Source organism: Leptonotus elevatus, chromosome 15 (genome assembly GCF_054856555.1).
Source record: "Leptonotus elevatus isolate MCC_2025b chromosome 15, RoL_Lele_1.0, whole genome shotgun sequence".
Taxonomy (NCBI): Eukaryota; Metazoa; Chordata; class Actinopteri; order Syngnathiformes; family Syngnathidae; genus Leptonotus; species Leptonotus elevatus.
In genome coordinates this window covers 19945135-19959432 of record NC_141253.1, presented here as the reverse complement: position 1 = coordinate 19959432, position 14298 = coordinate 19945135, and the positions used below count along the sequence as shown (strand labels likewise).

At 38.7% G+C, this 14298-nt stretch overlaps 1 protein-coding gene and 1 pseudogene across 4 annotated transcripts in view; one reads left to right on the top strand and one right to left on the bottom strand.

Annotated features, from left to right (window-relative positions):
* The window catches only part of fbxw2 (F-box and WD repeat domain containing 2), a 126028-nt gene that overhangs the window by 1952 nt on the left and 109778 nt on the right, over positions 1–14298 (top strand). For 2 of the 4 annotated variants that reach the window (XM_086097226.1, XM_086097225.1), the window contains one exon: positions 7403–7724. In XM_086097226.1, coding sequence (XP_085953352.1) covers positions 7431–7724 — 294 coding nt within the window. In that variant the 5' untranslated portion in view covers positions 7403–7430. Of the gene's footprint in view, positions 1–7402; positions 7725–9238; positions 10377–14298 lie in introns of those variants that run through there. The other 2 variants (XM_086097227.1, XM_086097228.1) reach the window with 2 other exon arrangements.
* LOC147162354 (uncharacterized) lies at positions 9490–10280 on the bottom strand (annotated as a pseudogene).

Here is a 14298-nt window from a genome sequence, read left to right as displayed (position 1 = left end):
CAGTTTTGTTCCGCTCACTGCCTTTCTGAAAACATGCGCTAGCACTAGTATATGTTTTAGCATAATAGCATATGTTTTGAGCTAGCGTATGTTTAACCATGCCTGTGCCCAATAGTGCGGTGCGCTTTATGTGTGTGTTAAACACAGAAATAGCACCCGTAACTGTGACTGCGCCTTATAATACCTTATGGTCGTGAAAATACGGTATTAGGGCTGCTCGATTATGGAAAAAATAATAATCACGATTATTTTGGTAATAATTGAAATCCCAATTATTCAAAACGATTATTTTTTGTTGTTGTTTAAAACAAGAAAATGTTTAAACATTTGAAAATATTAATTAATAATATTATAATAATATAATTATTTAAGTTCCTTTTAGACCAAATATAATTTATAATAATATATATTATTTATGTTAGAAAAAAATTATAGTTTGGGTGCAGGGTGTGCAGTTGGCTTATGGGGTGCAAGCTGGTTTTGACAAGGGTGTGTGGTGAAAGAACTCAAAACAACTCAAAATTATTATTATTAGGGCTACAGCTATCAAATATTTTGGTATCCAGATATGCTACTCAAAATTCTAGCGAATAATTGGGTATTTGGATAGAAATAAAAATATACCTGTGTATACTTTCTTGGTTAAAGAACAATTATAAATACAGATGACAAAAAATACATTCACATGTAGGCTAATAATTAACAACCAACTGGTTTTTGTTTTTAGATAATCAACTTTTTTTTCTTTTTACTTTAACTGTCCTTGTCAGCAAACTGTTTTCCCCTGAAACTGTGAGATTTTAGACAAATCTCTCTCCATAGATTTTGCTCAATGGAACTTAAGTGATGTCAAACCCACAATAGCGATTTTGTCTGCTAAGTAAATAGCACATTTGAGTAAGCCTGGTTTGTTATTAAACCGGTAAATTAGTCAGGCTGTCAGCATCAAAGTGTGCACAGTCCATCAATCAATTTTCTGAACCGCTAATCCTCACGAGGGTCACGGGCATGCTGTCTACGGGCTGTAGTATTACACCTTTGAAAAGTAATCAGACGTCTGCTAGCTAGCGCGGCTTGCTTGCTAGCAAGCTTGGTGCTGGTAGCTCACTGTTAGCTAGCAGTCGCCGCTAAACGCTGGCAACAGGCGCCGTACAATACAATGTCAGCATAATTACAGTGCTGCTCAAAAGTTTGTGAACCTCTTGAGCAATTTGGATTTTCCAATTGTTTCAACCTGATTTTGTTGTTCAATCTGAACCATTATATTTTATATGAAATAACAGGTGTAGGTTTAGCATTTCAATGAATTGTTCTTTCTTTCTTTTTTTTCTTTTTCTTTTTTCTTTTTCTTTTTAATCAATTGTGTTGTCAAAACTAAAGAGTTTTTGGTCAATTCATGTTGGTGCAAAAGTAAGTGAACCCTGAGCTGCATTGCTTAAAATAAGCAGTCATGTAGGATCAGGTAGGACAAATTGGTAGCTAAACTAACCACTGGAATGGACCAATGAAATAAGAGAGGTTTAGCGAATTGTGCATCACTGACTGAAACGGAGACAAAACCACGTCACTTTAGTCTTACCCAGGTGAACCCATACAGGTCAGTCATGCTGAGAGGAAGATAAATCTCAGGGGATCTCAGGAAGTGGGCCGTGGGCAAAGTTATCTAAAAAAAGTAATCAAAAAAAATAAGTGAGCTTCATCATTCTAGGGCTGGGCGATACGGACAAAAAATAAAATTTTGATTTTTGCAGTCATTCAGGACGATTACGATTTTAATGGATTTTAATCTAATAAACCCGACAAACATTTATTTAAAGGTTTCATTTATTCAAAAATAATTTCTGTGCAAAATGTTAAGACAACAATAATGTATACTGATTCTAAATTAGTTTTAACATAAATTTAACATTCATAGTTTGTGTTTAAATGCCACAATGAAGTAGTTGGTAGCTATTGTAAACATGTCTTGTAAACCACCAATCCAGCATCCTCTGCCACTTGTGCAAAATTGCAACTCACAAAAACATTTGAATGTAACAGAACATAAGAACAACATCTTTTAATAATCCAGAAGACAACATTCGATTTCACGATTTAGCAAATTTTCAATGATTCGATTTTTGACAATGTATCAAATTAATTAGATTTATTGCCCAGCCCTACATCATTCCATTGTGAAGCAGATCATCTGCAACTAGAGAACACTGAAAATTACTACAATCCAGCCTAGAAGTGGATGACCGTCTAAAATATCAGCAAGACCCACAAGACAAATGATAATCCAGGTGAAAGCCAACCTGTGCATCACATCGAGGGATTTGCAGACCTCTTTTGCTGCATCTGGGACACATGTGCATGCTTTAACAATCAGAAGAAAAGTCAATCGACAAGGCTTTCATGGAAGGCTTGCTAGGTAGAAGCCTCTGCTCACAGAAAAAATCTAAGCTGCCCATCTCAACTTTGACGTCTAGAGACGTCAATGTTTACATTCCCATTAGTGGCTAACTGCTAACGCCGGAGACTTGTGCTGTATCATACAATGATGGCGTAATTAAATAGCGTTTTTTTGGTGTCCTTAATTGGCGATTGAATATGATTTCGGAATGGTGTTGTGTTGATCTTGGTTGTCGAGAGAGAGGCCCTCACCACACGGGGGAAAAAAATTAATGGCCACGAAATACCTTGGACCGTAAAAACAAGTCAAGTTCGAAGACACGCCACACACTAAAAACAGTTGGGTCAAATTTAACCCAAATTGGGTTAAATTTGACCCAATTACTGAGTTAAAAAAGGACCGACTACTACTGGGGTCAATTTGAGCCCAAAAATTGGGTTATTCAGTTTTGACCCAATTTTTTGGGTTAAATGAATACAACATATCTGGTCAAATCAATGCAACAGTTGAGTTATTCCATTTTGACCCAAGTTTTATGGTTAAAGTAATACAACTAATTGGGTCAATGCACAAATTGTTGTTGTTGTTGTTTTTTTACCCAACTTTTAGTTAAAAGAATACCTCAAATAATAATAAAATTTACCCAAATGGCAGTAAATCCCATTGGTTTTTTAAAATTATTATTATTATTATTATTATTATTTGTCTATTAATGCCTGACCGATCGTTTTTTTAATTAGCAAGAATCAGCCAATTTTATGTATTTTTGCACATCAACATTACAAAATATCGACAATATGTGCGCGTCTCCACTGCAGGAGCCTTCCCAACCCGGCCACATTTACAGGAACTTACCGGGACGAGCGGAGGTCCTACTCGAGAGTAGGTACTCCGCCGGCTCGATAAACTCCCGGTCGGGCTTTCGTGCTGATTGGCTAAAAATGATTTTATATAAAAAAATATCTTGTCTTCATGCGCGACGATGATGCATTCTCGGGTTAAGTCTCTTCCACCAAAACAATTCTCTTAATAATCCTTTGCCTATTTTCGTTCCACTCTACTGTTAGCCATTTCAAATTCTTCATCTAGACGCGGTCTCCTCTCACTCAAACCATCCATCCATGCCAAGTACATAAAAAAAAAAAGCAGGAAAAAAGGCAACCGCCACAAGTTTTTCTCTTTCCTCGTTGTTGTTCTGATTTTTGCGGCGCCTTGCTTGGGTGATGTCACAGAAACCGTCGCAAGGCGATTATGTGTCGATCGAAGCTTGTCATCTAAACGAGTCATTCTTCATCTAAACGCCGTCTCCTCTCACTTAAACCATTCATCCACGCCAAGTACATAAAATAAAAAGCAGAGAAAAACAGCAACCGCCTAAAGTTTTTGTCTTTCCTCGTGATTTTCGTCGCGCGTTACTTAGGTGACGGGAGAAACCGTCGCACGCCGTTTACGTGTCGATCAAAACTCGTGCTGTCGCGAAATGGGTCGTACTCCGTAGTGGAGACACAGCCACAAGCGGGCCGTCTGAGAGGACGGTTCCTGTGAAAGTCCCTACCCCCCTCCTCATACCCGAACGTCCTTCGGTGGAAATGCGGCTATGCATTCATTGATGTGGAATTATCTCGCGACTGCTCTATTCCCATGTACAACCGCGTAACTGATAGCTTGCAGTTTAAATTGTGCCTCGTAAGCATGTCTCTTTTTAATAATTATCCGGAATTTCTTAGCCAAATCAATGTGGTTTTGTACAATGCAAATACCGGCAGTATTTTGTTATCCTTTCCTGCTTGGTCTCGGCCAAATCGTCAAATCGTCTCCTCGGATAGCGCCCGGCGGCTGTACGTCGCCAAAAAGGTGGGGTTCCAAACGTGGTAGACGGAATGAAGTACAGGAGACAGGAGGTCACACTGAAATTTGGCGTTTTATTTTCTCTTTTTATTCCCTTTCTCGTTCCATCTCCACATTCGAGTACATACAGCTGCAACTCTCTTCTGCCTTCTCCCCTCCGTCCGCCGCTGTACCTTAATACAAGCCAGCAGCCAACTAGAAACAAGCGTGAACCAGCCCACCGGTCAGAAACACGCACTGGCACAGCAAAATTTACCTTGATGTTTGTCTTGAAGGAAAACGTCTCCGGAACTCGGTGCACATTTAAGAATATTTTAAGACTTTTAAGTGTGCCTTATAGTCTTGAAAACACGGCAAATGTTCTAGAAAACTTCTTGGGCGGCGGCCACTTAACTTGGGCGGCCCTGCCCAAATATTAACACGGTGTGGGAATGGCTGCGATGGCTGTCATGGCCAATTATGGTTAATTTGAACCAAATTTCATACAAAATAACCCACAAATTTGACCCAACACAAACAACCCATAAATTGGGTTAATGAAATAACCCAAGTGTTTTTAGAGTGCACGGTGCGCTTCAAGGGTCAATTTCAAAATAAAAGCCTACCAACTAGGGCTAGGCGATATGGCCCAAAATTCATATCACAGGATAAATAGCATCCCTTTATGGTAACGGAATATATCAAGGTATAGAATTATGTGTATGTTTTTTGTTTTGTTTTTTATAAATGATTTTTCTACTGGTTTACATAGTCCTTTATAGAAGCTAAATAGATTTTTTTTTTAAATGAAACAATAAATTTACTTTGGATAACAACATTTATTGTGAATATCTCAAATCAAAATTAAAAGTAAGCACTCTGGTGCAAAATAGTGCAAACAAAATATTGCTGATATTTTAAATGAAAACAGTACAACTTGCTTTGAGTAAGTATCCATTTCAAGATCACAAGGGCATGCACTAGTGGCCATTGTAAACAGCAAAAGTCTAGGTTTTAATAAACGGAGTTTGTAATTTCCGTCCACTGCATGCTATTTTTATCATATGGAGTCCTCCTTGAAAAAGCTTGCACAATTAAGGTCTGCAGTTTGGTAGGAGGGCAAACGTTTGTCTTCTTTCCCGTATTTGAGGATTGACCGGTCAATGACCGCATGCGCTGACACTCCACATACCCGGTAAAATGTTTTCTTCTAAGGTGATAAAACAAATTGCTCGTGTTACCTTTGCTAGCAGGCACTGACGCACAGCTCATCTTGCAAATTACATGTTTCTGCTCACTGTCAGACTTTTCAAATCGGAACCATGTCCAAATAATTGACATAGCACTGTTTTTTTTTTTAACCAATGCCTCCGGCTCCGCGGATTCGGTGCTTGACGCCATTGTTACGCTGAGCATGAGCTGTGCATAAGGCCAGGACGCAGATACGATGACGTCATCAACATGCGCCATATAATGACATTGTCAACATGCGGCATATAATGACGTCATCAACATGCGCTACCACAGTAAGAGTCAAACCCTCTACCTTCTGCAAAATGTATACCTTATAATAATATACAGTTTATATAAGGGGTGTGCTCAAAAAATCGATACGGCAATACATCGTTGCGAGCCTCATTACAATACACATATCGATATGCAAGCGTCAGAATCAATATTGCTTGTTAATTTTAAATAGGCAGTTAAAGCAAGGTTGCTTGCGCAGGAACAGCAGCCTCTGAAGTTTCACTGATGCACTTGCAGCAGGTGCAGGGTGTGTGTGGGGGGGCTGGCAGCTTGCATTGTACTTAACAAGCAGTCTTTGATGTCAATTGACTTCAATTAGTCCTCGTGTCGCATGAGCGCAGCGGAGTGGGGGAGCAGACAAAAGGAACATGAGTGCCTTGGGTGTTTAGTTGTAGTTGTAGTCTACTTATTTAAAAAAAAAAAAAAAAAAAAAAAAAGTTTACATGTGAAGTCTGTTTTAAAAATAGCCCATCAGTGATTGGATACTGTGTCTTGCTAAGAAAAATTAAAACAGAGGAAGAATAAACATCTATTTACTTATAAACGCAATTTACCAATTTTTCTATATTTTGTTTAAAAACAAACTAGAATGTATGACATGGAAAAATGCGATTAGTTCCCCAAATATTTCAAATAAGCACATTTTAGAGCTGTAATTTTAATACTTTTATATTTTTACTCATATCGGCTCATACCTTTTCATAAATGTTCCCGGTGTGTCTGTGAAAGCTGCTCCTTGCTCTGCAGTGCGTGCACATTTAGACCAGGCATGCCGCTTGGTGGTAAACCAGAAGAGATGCTAACAAAAATTGTTTTGCCATCCAGCATAATGGACATATCATTTAGGTATACTGTACATATGACTGTTACACTAAAAATGCAAGTAAATTAATTTAAAATATTGGGATATGTATTGCCTAGAAGATTATGTATTGGGATACATATGTATTGCGATACGTACCGTATCGTGACCCCTGTATTGTGATACGTATCGTATCGTGAGGTTGTTGGCAATACCCAGCCCTAGTTTATATTGCCTAGCCCTATATGTAACTCATATTCCACAAATGCAATATTAATCATTGCTATATTTAGACTAGTAGGGGCATCTACAACATATTGTCAAGAATATTTTTGGGTTGAATTACCCTTTAAAACTCTTAAAACACATTTTTATTCTTTGGATTTTGACTAAGCATGAGTCTGTCTGTATTGTTTTAGTGTTTTGTGGTGTTTGCTGTTTTTATGTTAATTTATTGTTTTACCTATCTTTTCGTCTCATCTTGTATGACACATTTTTGCCCCATGTACCACACTTTGTATGCAGTGGTGGTTGTTTTAAAGTGTTCTAAAAATAAAGTTGAATTGAGTTGATATCTGTCAGCTTTTATAGATTGATAGGAAGCCCGCATTGTTGAGATACAGTATGTGCAGCTTATAATGTTTATTGCATTGATGGAGTTTGTCAAAGAAAGAAACGGATATCCTTTTTGGTTTCAGCAGCCCAAAATTACTCAGAAACCATAAACATATTTTGGCACAAATTTATTTTTTGCTGTGCCAGTGTGAAGAATGATGTTGTGAATGTTTTACATAGTAAACATCATTGAGTGCAACTGAAATACTAACCTGACCCTGTTTTTGTTCTTTTAGGTATTGCTGGTTGCTCTAATGACAACTCATGGAGATGACCGATTTTCAGAGGTGGTTAGAGTCTGTCTCCACCACTTTCCTCACATTAAATGACCAGCAGCGCAACCAGTCTTTGGACCACATCATATTCCTTAGTGGTGCGGCCCAGCTTCGTCATTTGTCTAATGGCTTGGAGGCACTTCTCAAACGTGACTTTCTGCGACTCCTGCCTCTGGAACTGGCTTTCTATTTGCTGCGCTGGTTAGATCCACAGACTTTACTCACTTGCTGCCTCGTCTGCAAGCAATGGAATAAAGTAAATATTGCAGCTATTTTTCAAGATGTATGAAATTTATATTTATAGCCAAATTAGATTACATTTACAGTGAGATGATTCATTTTATACATCTATACACTATTAATTAGTTTGCAAATGTCCAGTTAAGTCGATTTATTTTGTATTGTGCTGTGAGCGGTGGGCATAAGATGCCACAAGATGACGCCAAAGCACTGGCTAATGGGAAATAAATAACTGATGTCAAGAAAATTAGAGCTGTCAAAATTAATCGATTAATCGACAAGAAATCGATTATCAAATTAATCAACAAACTATTTTATTAAAGGAGTAATTGTTTGGAGCCATTTTAAAATAAAAAATTGTCACATATAAATAAATAAAAATTTCGGGGGGGTAGTGTGGTTGTATTCAGAGAAAAAAACTTTTTTGCGACTTTATAAAGTTATAGAGTTATAGAGCAACCCCACTTCCTGATCCCCTATCAGATGACTAACACTAACCAATCAGACCAAATTTGCCACTTTATAAAGTCACAAATATACTTTTTTTTTCTCTCTGAATATTGCCCCACAAACCCCCTCCCACCTCCTCCCCTTAAAAATTTTAATAATAATAAGATAAAAACCTGTGTTAATAAAATCATAAAATTTTCTTTATGTGAGCAACTGCATTTGAGACATAGCATCCATAAGTTATCAATAAACGTACTTGTCACAGACCACACCAAATGGCAAATAATCTTATAATGCACACAAAATTATTAAATCTGCGGTAATATGACCTCATTTAAGCAAGAAAATACCACAAGGAGCAACAATAAAATACCAAACTTTGGCTGATGCCTCATAAGATTGTAAACTCAATGTGATCTTGAAAGTTGAGGCTGATTTTCATCTGTTGCGAGGTCAAGCTTCCTAAACTTTTAAAGGGTTTAAATCTCGGATGATGTCCTTAACTGCTGTTGGAATTGACTTTTGTTAGGTTTGGTCAACCTAGAACATTTAATAAGCAACATGTAAAAAGAAGGAAGACAAGAGATTTAAATAATTTTTGCTAGCGCGGAGGACAGAGTGTACCCAGATTATTTTCCTTTCGGTTTTTCCCTTCAGGGGTCGCCACAGCGAATCAGTTGCCGCCATCTAACCCTGTTGTCTGCATCCTCTGCTCTCACGCCAACTGCCTTCATGTCCTCTTTAACTACATCCATAAACCTCCTCTTTGGTCTTCCTCTAGACCTCCTGCCTGGCATTTGGAAACTCAGCATCCTTTTGCCAATATACTCACTATCTCTCCTCTGGACATGTCCAAACCATCTCAGTCTGGCCTCTCTGACTATCTCCAAAGCCTCTAACATTTGCTGTCCCTTTGATGTATTCATTCCTGATTCTATCCATCCTGGTCACTCCCAAAGAGAACCTCAGCATCTTCATCTCTGCCACCTCCAGCTCTGCCTCCTGTCTTTTCCACAGTGGCACTGTCTCCAGACCAAACAACATCGCTCGACTCACCACAGTTTTATAAACCTTTCCCTTAATTTTATCTGAAACTCTTCTATTACACATCACACCTGACATTTTTCTCCACCCGTTCCAGTCTGCCTGCACTGCCATCACTTCATGAAACCATACTGCTGCTCACAAATGTTCACCTCTGCCCTCAGTCTAGCTTCAACTACTCTCTCCCATAGCTTCATTGTGTGGCTTATTACCTTTATTCCTCTCTAGTTGCCGCAACTCTGCACGTCTCCCTTATTCTTAAAAATGGGCACCAGCACACTTCTCCTCTATTCCTCAGGCATCTTCTCACTATTTTAGATCCTGTTGAAAAACCCAGTCAGAAATTCTACTGCTACCTCTCCTAGGCACTTCCATACTTCCACAGGTATATCATTAGGACCGAGTGCCTTTCCATTCTTCATCCTCTTAAATGCCCTTCTCATTTCATTCTTACTAACCTTTGCTACTTCCTGGTCCACAACAGTCACCTCATCTACTCTTTGTTGTCTCTCATTTTTCTCATTCATCAACTTTTCAAAGTATTATTTCCATCTTCCCATCACACTACTGGCATCTGTCAACACACTTCCATCCCTATCCTTTATTACCCTAACCTGTTGCACGTCCTTCCTATCTCTGTCTCTTTGCCTTGCCAACCTGTATAGATCAGTCTCTCCCTCCTTACTGTCCAACCTAGCATACAAGTCATCGTAAGCCCCTTGTTTGGCCTTTGCCACTTCTACTTTCACCTTACGCTGCATTTCTCTGTAGTCCTGTCTACTTTCTTCAATCCTCTGTGTCCCACTTCTTCTTAGCTAACCTCTTTCTCTGGATCCACTTCTGCACCTCCTCATTCCACCACCAAGTCTTCTTATCTCCTTTTCTTCCAGATGACACACCTCGGACTGTCCTACCTGTCTCTGTGATCACATTTGCTGCAGTTGTCCAGTCATTTGAAAGCACCTCCTGACCACCAAGAGCCTGTCTCAACTCCTTTCTGAAAGTCGTACAACACTCTTCCTTTTTCAGTTTCCACCATTTCGCCCTCTGCTTTGCCTTTGCCGTCTTTGTCTTTTTCCACCAGAGTCATCTTACACACTACCATCCTATGCTGTCTGGCTACACTCTCACCTACTACTACTATGCAGTCGCGGATCTCCTTCAGATTACACCGTCTACACATGATGTAGTCTACACAAGTGTACTCCTACCTTTACTCTGTTTCTTCTGGAAAAAAGTATTCACGACAGCCCTTTCCATTCTTTTTGCAAAGTCAACCACCATCTGTCCATCTGCGTTCCTCTCCTGTATATCAAACTTGCCCATCACCTCCTTATCACCTCTGTTTCCTACACCGTGTCCAATCAAGTCTGCACCAATGACAACTCTCTCACTTCTAGGGATGCTCTGCATCATTTTATCAAGGTCCAACCAAAAGTTCTCCTTCTCGTCCAGCTCACATCCTACCTGTGGTGCATACCCACTAACAACATTGATCGTCACACCTTCGATTCCTAGCTTCAGGCTCATCACTCTATCTGACACTCTTTTTTACCTCCAGGACGTTCCTAACAAACTCCTCCTTCACAATAACTGCTACTCCATTTCTTTTCCTATCTACACCATGATAGAATAACTTGAACCCTGCTCCTAAACTTCTAGCTTTGCTCCCTTTCCACCTGGTTTCCTGAACACACAGTATGTCCACCTTCCTCCTCTGCATCATGTCAACCAGCTCTCTACCTTTTCCTGTCATAGTTCCAACATTCAAAGTCCCTACTCTCAGTCCTCTTGGTGTTCCTCTTCTCTTTCCTCCCACGAACACACCTTCATCCTTTCCTTCGACCAAGAGTAGTCCAGTTTCCACCGATTGCGGTCGTTGTTAACCCGGGCCTCGATTGATCCGGTACGGAAGTCATATATTTGATTTGCATGTTTGATTTGGCCAAAGTTTTTACGTCGGATGCCCTTCCCTGACACAACCCTCTGAATTTATCCGGGCTTAGGACCGGCTCAAGAAGACACTGGCTTGTCCCCCCTTGCGGCTACATTACAGAGTGTACCCAGATTACAGTCTCTTTTCCGCTCTAGACACACTTCGCCACTCCCTCTCTTTTATTATATTTTCGCTAGTTACATTCATAGCAGTTGCTGATCTAAAGGGGAGGGGTGTACACACAAGAGCAACTTCAAAGCAGTCACAGATACAAATCATCGTGCAGATAATGTAGACATGTTTTTCTTCAGCACTGAAAGTTTCAAAGTGAAAGCTTCAAAAGTTCAATCGCAAACTATTCCAGTTGTTATCTTGCGATAAGGCCACAGTTCTTGTTTTTGAATACTCCCTTTCACAGAATAAATGCTTCACAATACTTTAAAAAGAAAATGTGTTCTATATAATTTGAAAGGGAATTAAGTATAGATTTTGAATTATTATAATATTTTTTTTGACACATGAGGATAGGGATGCTCCGATCCACTTTTTTCATTACTGATTCGATACCGATACTTTGGGTTCAGTATCTGCCGATACGGATCTGATCCATACTGAATTGTCTTTGCACTAGTCCCCCCAATAATATTCAATATATTTCCACAGAAAAACTCTCAAATGCTTTTAGATGTTCTTTAATGTGTTCTATTTTTTTTTAAAACATTTATTTGATTATGATTTTCATTCAATATTTTCAATACATGTATTGAATGTATATTGAAGAATGTAATCATTACTTAATTGACGGTACACTTTTATTTTCTTACATTCAAGCAGCGTTAATGTTCCAACTGTGCATAATGTGGTCAAGGCTCGCCTGATTCAAAGCGCTTCTGTTTACAAAATGAGTTTGATGTGGCCAAGGCTCCGCGCCACTTGCTTCTGTCTACACACTGTCTTTAATGTCTGCACGTAAAGAAATATTCATAGGCTACATGCTTTTTTGCCCTTTATAGTTTAAAAAAATAGATGATCACCATCAGATGCCACCTTTATGTACAAAATGCCATTACTACATTAATAGGCATAATTATTTACAATATTCTTTGTCTCGCCCGCCTCAGCAAACTCTGTTGTTGCTTTCCACATTGCCGTCCCTCCACGGAGCCCAATTGGGTGACGGTGGACCTTCGCGAGAGAAAGAGCGGAGGTCCCCAACCCTAATATCTGGGCCGATACCCAATCCACGTATCGGAGCATCCCTACATGAGGACCTTTTTGCCAGAGCCGTTTACATATGTTGAAGTGGTACAATTCTACCTAGAGACTGAGATCTTTGTCAGGGGAGGAGCTAAATTTAGCCAGGATTGTTAGCAGAAGTTATGGAGAGTCTTGACTATTCATGTATATTTTTGCTCTAATGAGTGGCTGTTTAAAAGATCAGGATAATCAACAACGGAGGTCCCGTTGCATGACAGTATTTGTGGCAAAGGCGGCATTCACGCCAGCATCTTTGCACTTCCACTGAATTCTTTAAAATTCTAATCATTTGTAGGCCATTGATTTTTAAGAGCAATGTTAAAATGAATTTGAAATGATATTACAGTGTGTTGGGGTCATAGTTCGTGTTAAATCTATTTAACCATTAACTCATTCACTCCCAGCCATTTTCACTGAAGCAACCCCCTGCGCGGCTGTTTAACTGGATTTTGACCAATTTTGCAAAGCCCATAGAATATTGTGTTATTTTGCTATAAAAACATTTGTATCTGTTTCTGTTTTGCAGCAATTAGCATTAGAATATAGCTAAGTTTCAACATTATTCACAAAACTGTTGAAAATACTGGAGAAAAGAGCTTGTTGCAACATGGCCCTGGTTGAGCTCTACTCTGCTGCCATTTTTTGTACTAATTACCATTGCTTTAAGCGACCTCTTCAGGTCAGAGGCTGTGTCAAAGCCATGCCTCCCCCCAAAAAAACAACAACAAGCAAACGTATAAACACGTTTTTTGGAACCATGGCAATATTTAAAATAGAACGTGTTTATACGTTTTAGGGAGCAAATGATAGGCATAGACATAGGCAGTCAGATATTACTGGGGGTCATGTCAGTTACTTGTGTTTTTTCTGTATTTGCTGCAGGGCTCGGACTGTACTCCATGCAAATAGCAATGATTTACTATCTATACTGACTAGGGCTGGGCAATATGAGTTGCACAAGTGGCAGAATGCTGGATGGGTGGTTTACAAGACATGTTTACAATAGCTACCAACTACTTAATTGTGGCATTTAAGCACAAACTATTAATTTTAAGTTTATGTTAAAACTGATTTTGAATCAGTATACATTATTGTTGTCTGAACATTTTGCACAGGAATCATTTTTGAATAAAGGAAACCTTTAAATAAATGTTTGTTGATTTTCTTATATTAAAATCGATTCAAATCGTAATTGTCCTGAATGATTGCAAAAATCAAGATTTTATTTTTTGGCCATATCGCCCAGCCCTAATACTGACTCATGCTGTGTGTTGAGGTGTTGTGGAAAATGTGTGTGTACCGTTGTGCTCATTAGTTGAGTTTCATACCCTGGCAGAAATTGTGAAGTATTAACAATTTGGGGAGAAATCATCTAATCATGATTTGATTTAGGGATAATGGTCAGGTGAAGCTTTTTTTTATCACATTGTTGTGTGTGCCCTTAATAGTTAATCATAATAATTCAAATGACCAAAATGGCCCTGATCTAAAGTTTACCCTTGATTGTTTGGCACACACACATTGACACACATACAGGCTTAAATGTAGTGGTGTTACAAAAACTGGTTTGAACCGAAAAATCATTTTTGAAATTGTTATTATTATTTTAAAAGATGCGAGTGCATCGATCTGAACAGGACATCAACCGTGATTTGAGCCATTTAAAATGTGAGAAAGCTTGATATCTCAACTGGGTTGGGTTTTAAAAAAATCGAATAATCGATATCGAATCGATTTTCCCTTTCAAGCGTGATATTGATTCATAAAACCATGAATCCATTACTTTAATATCCCGCCCCCCATAAATAAACAAGAAAATTGAGTTTTAAAGTTTGTTTTGTATCTTACAGTTTTCTTAAAATTTACTGTTCAAATGAATTTAACTGTATTTTCTTACATTTATGAAAGATCTGACTTATTGCACTTTATG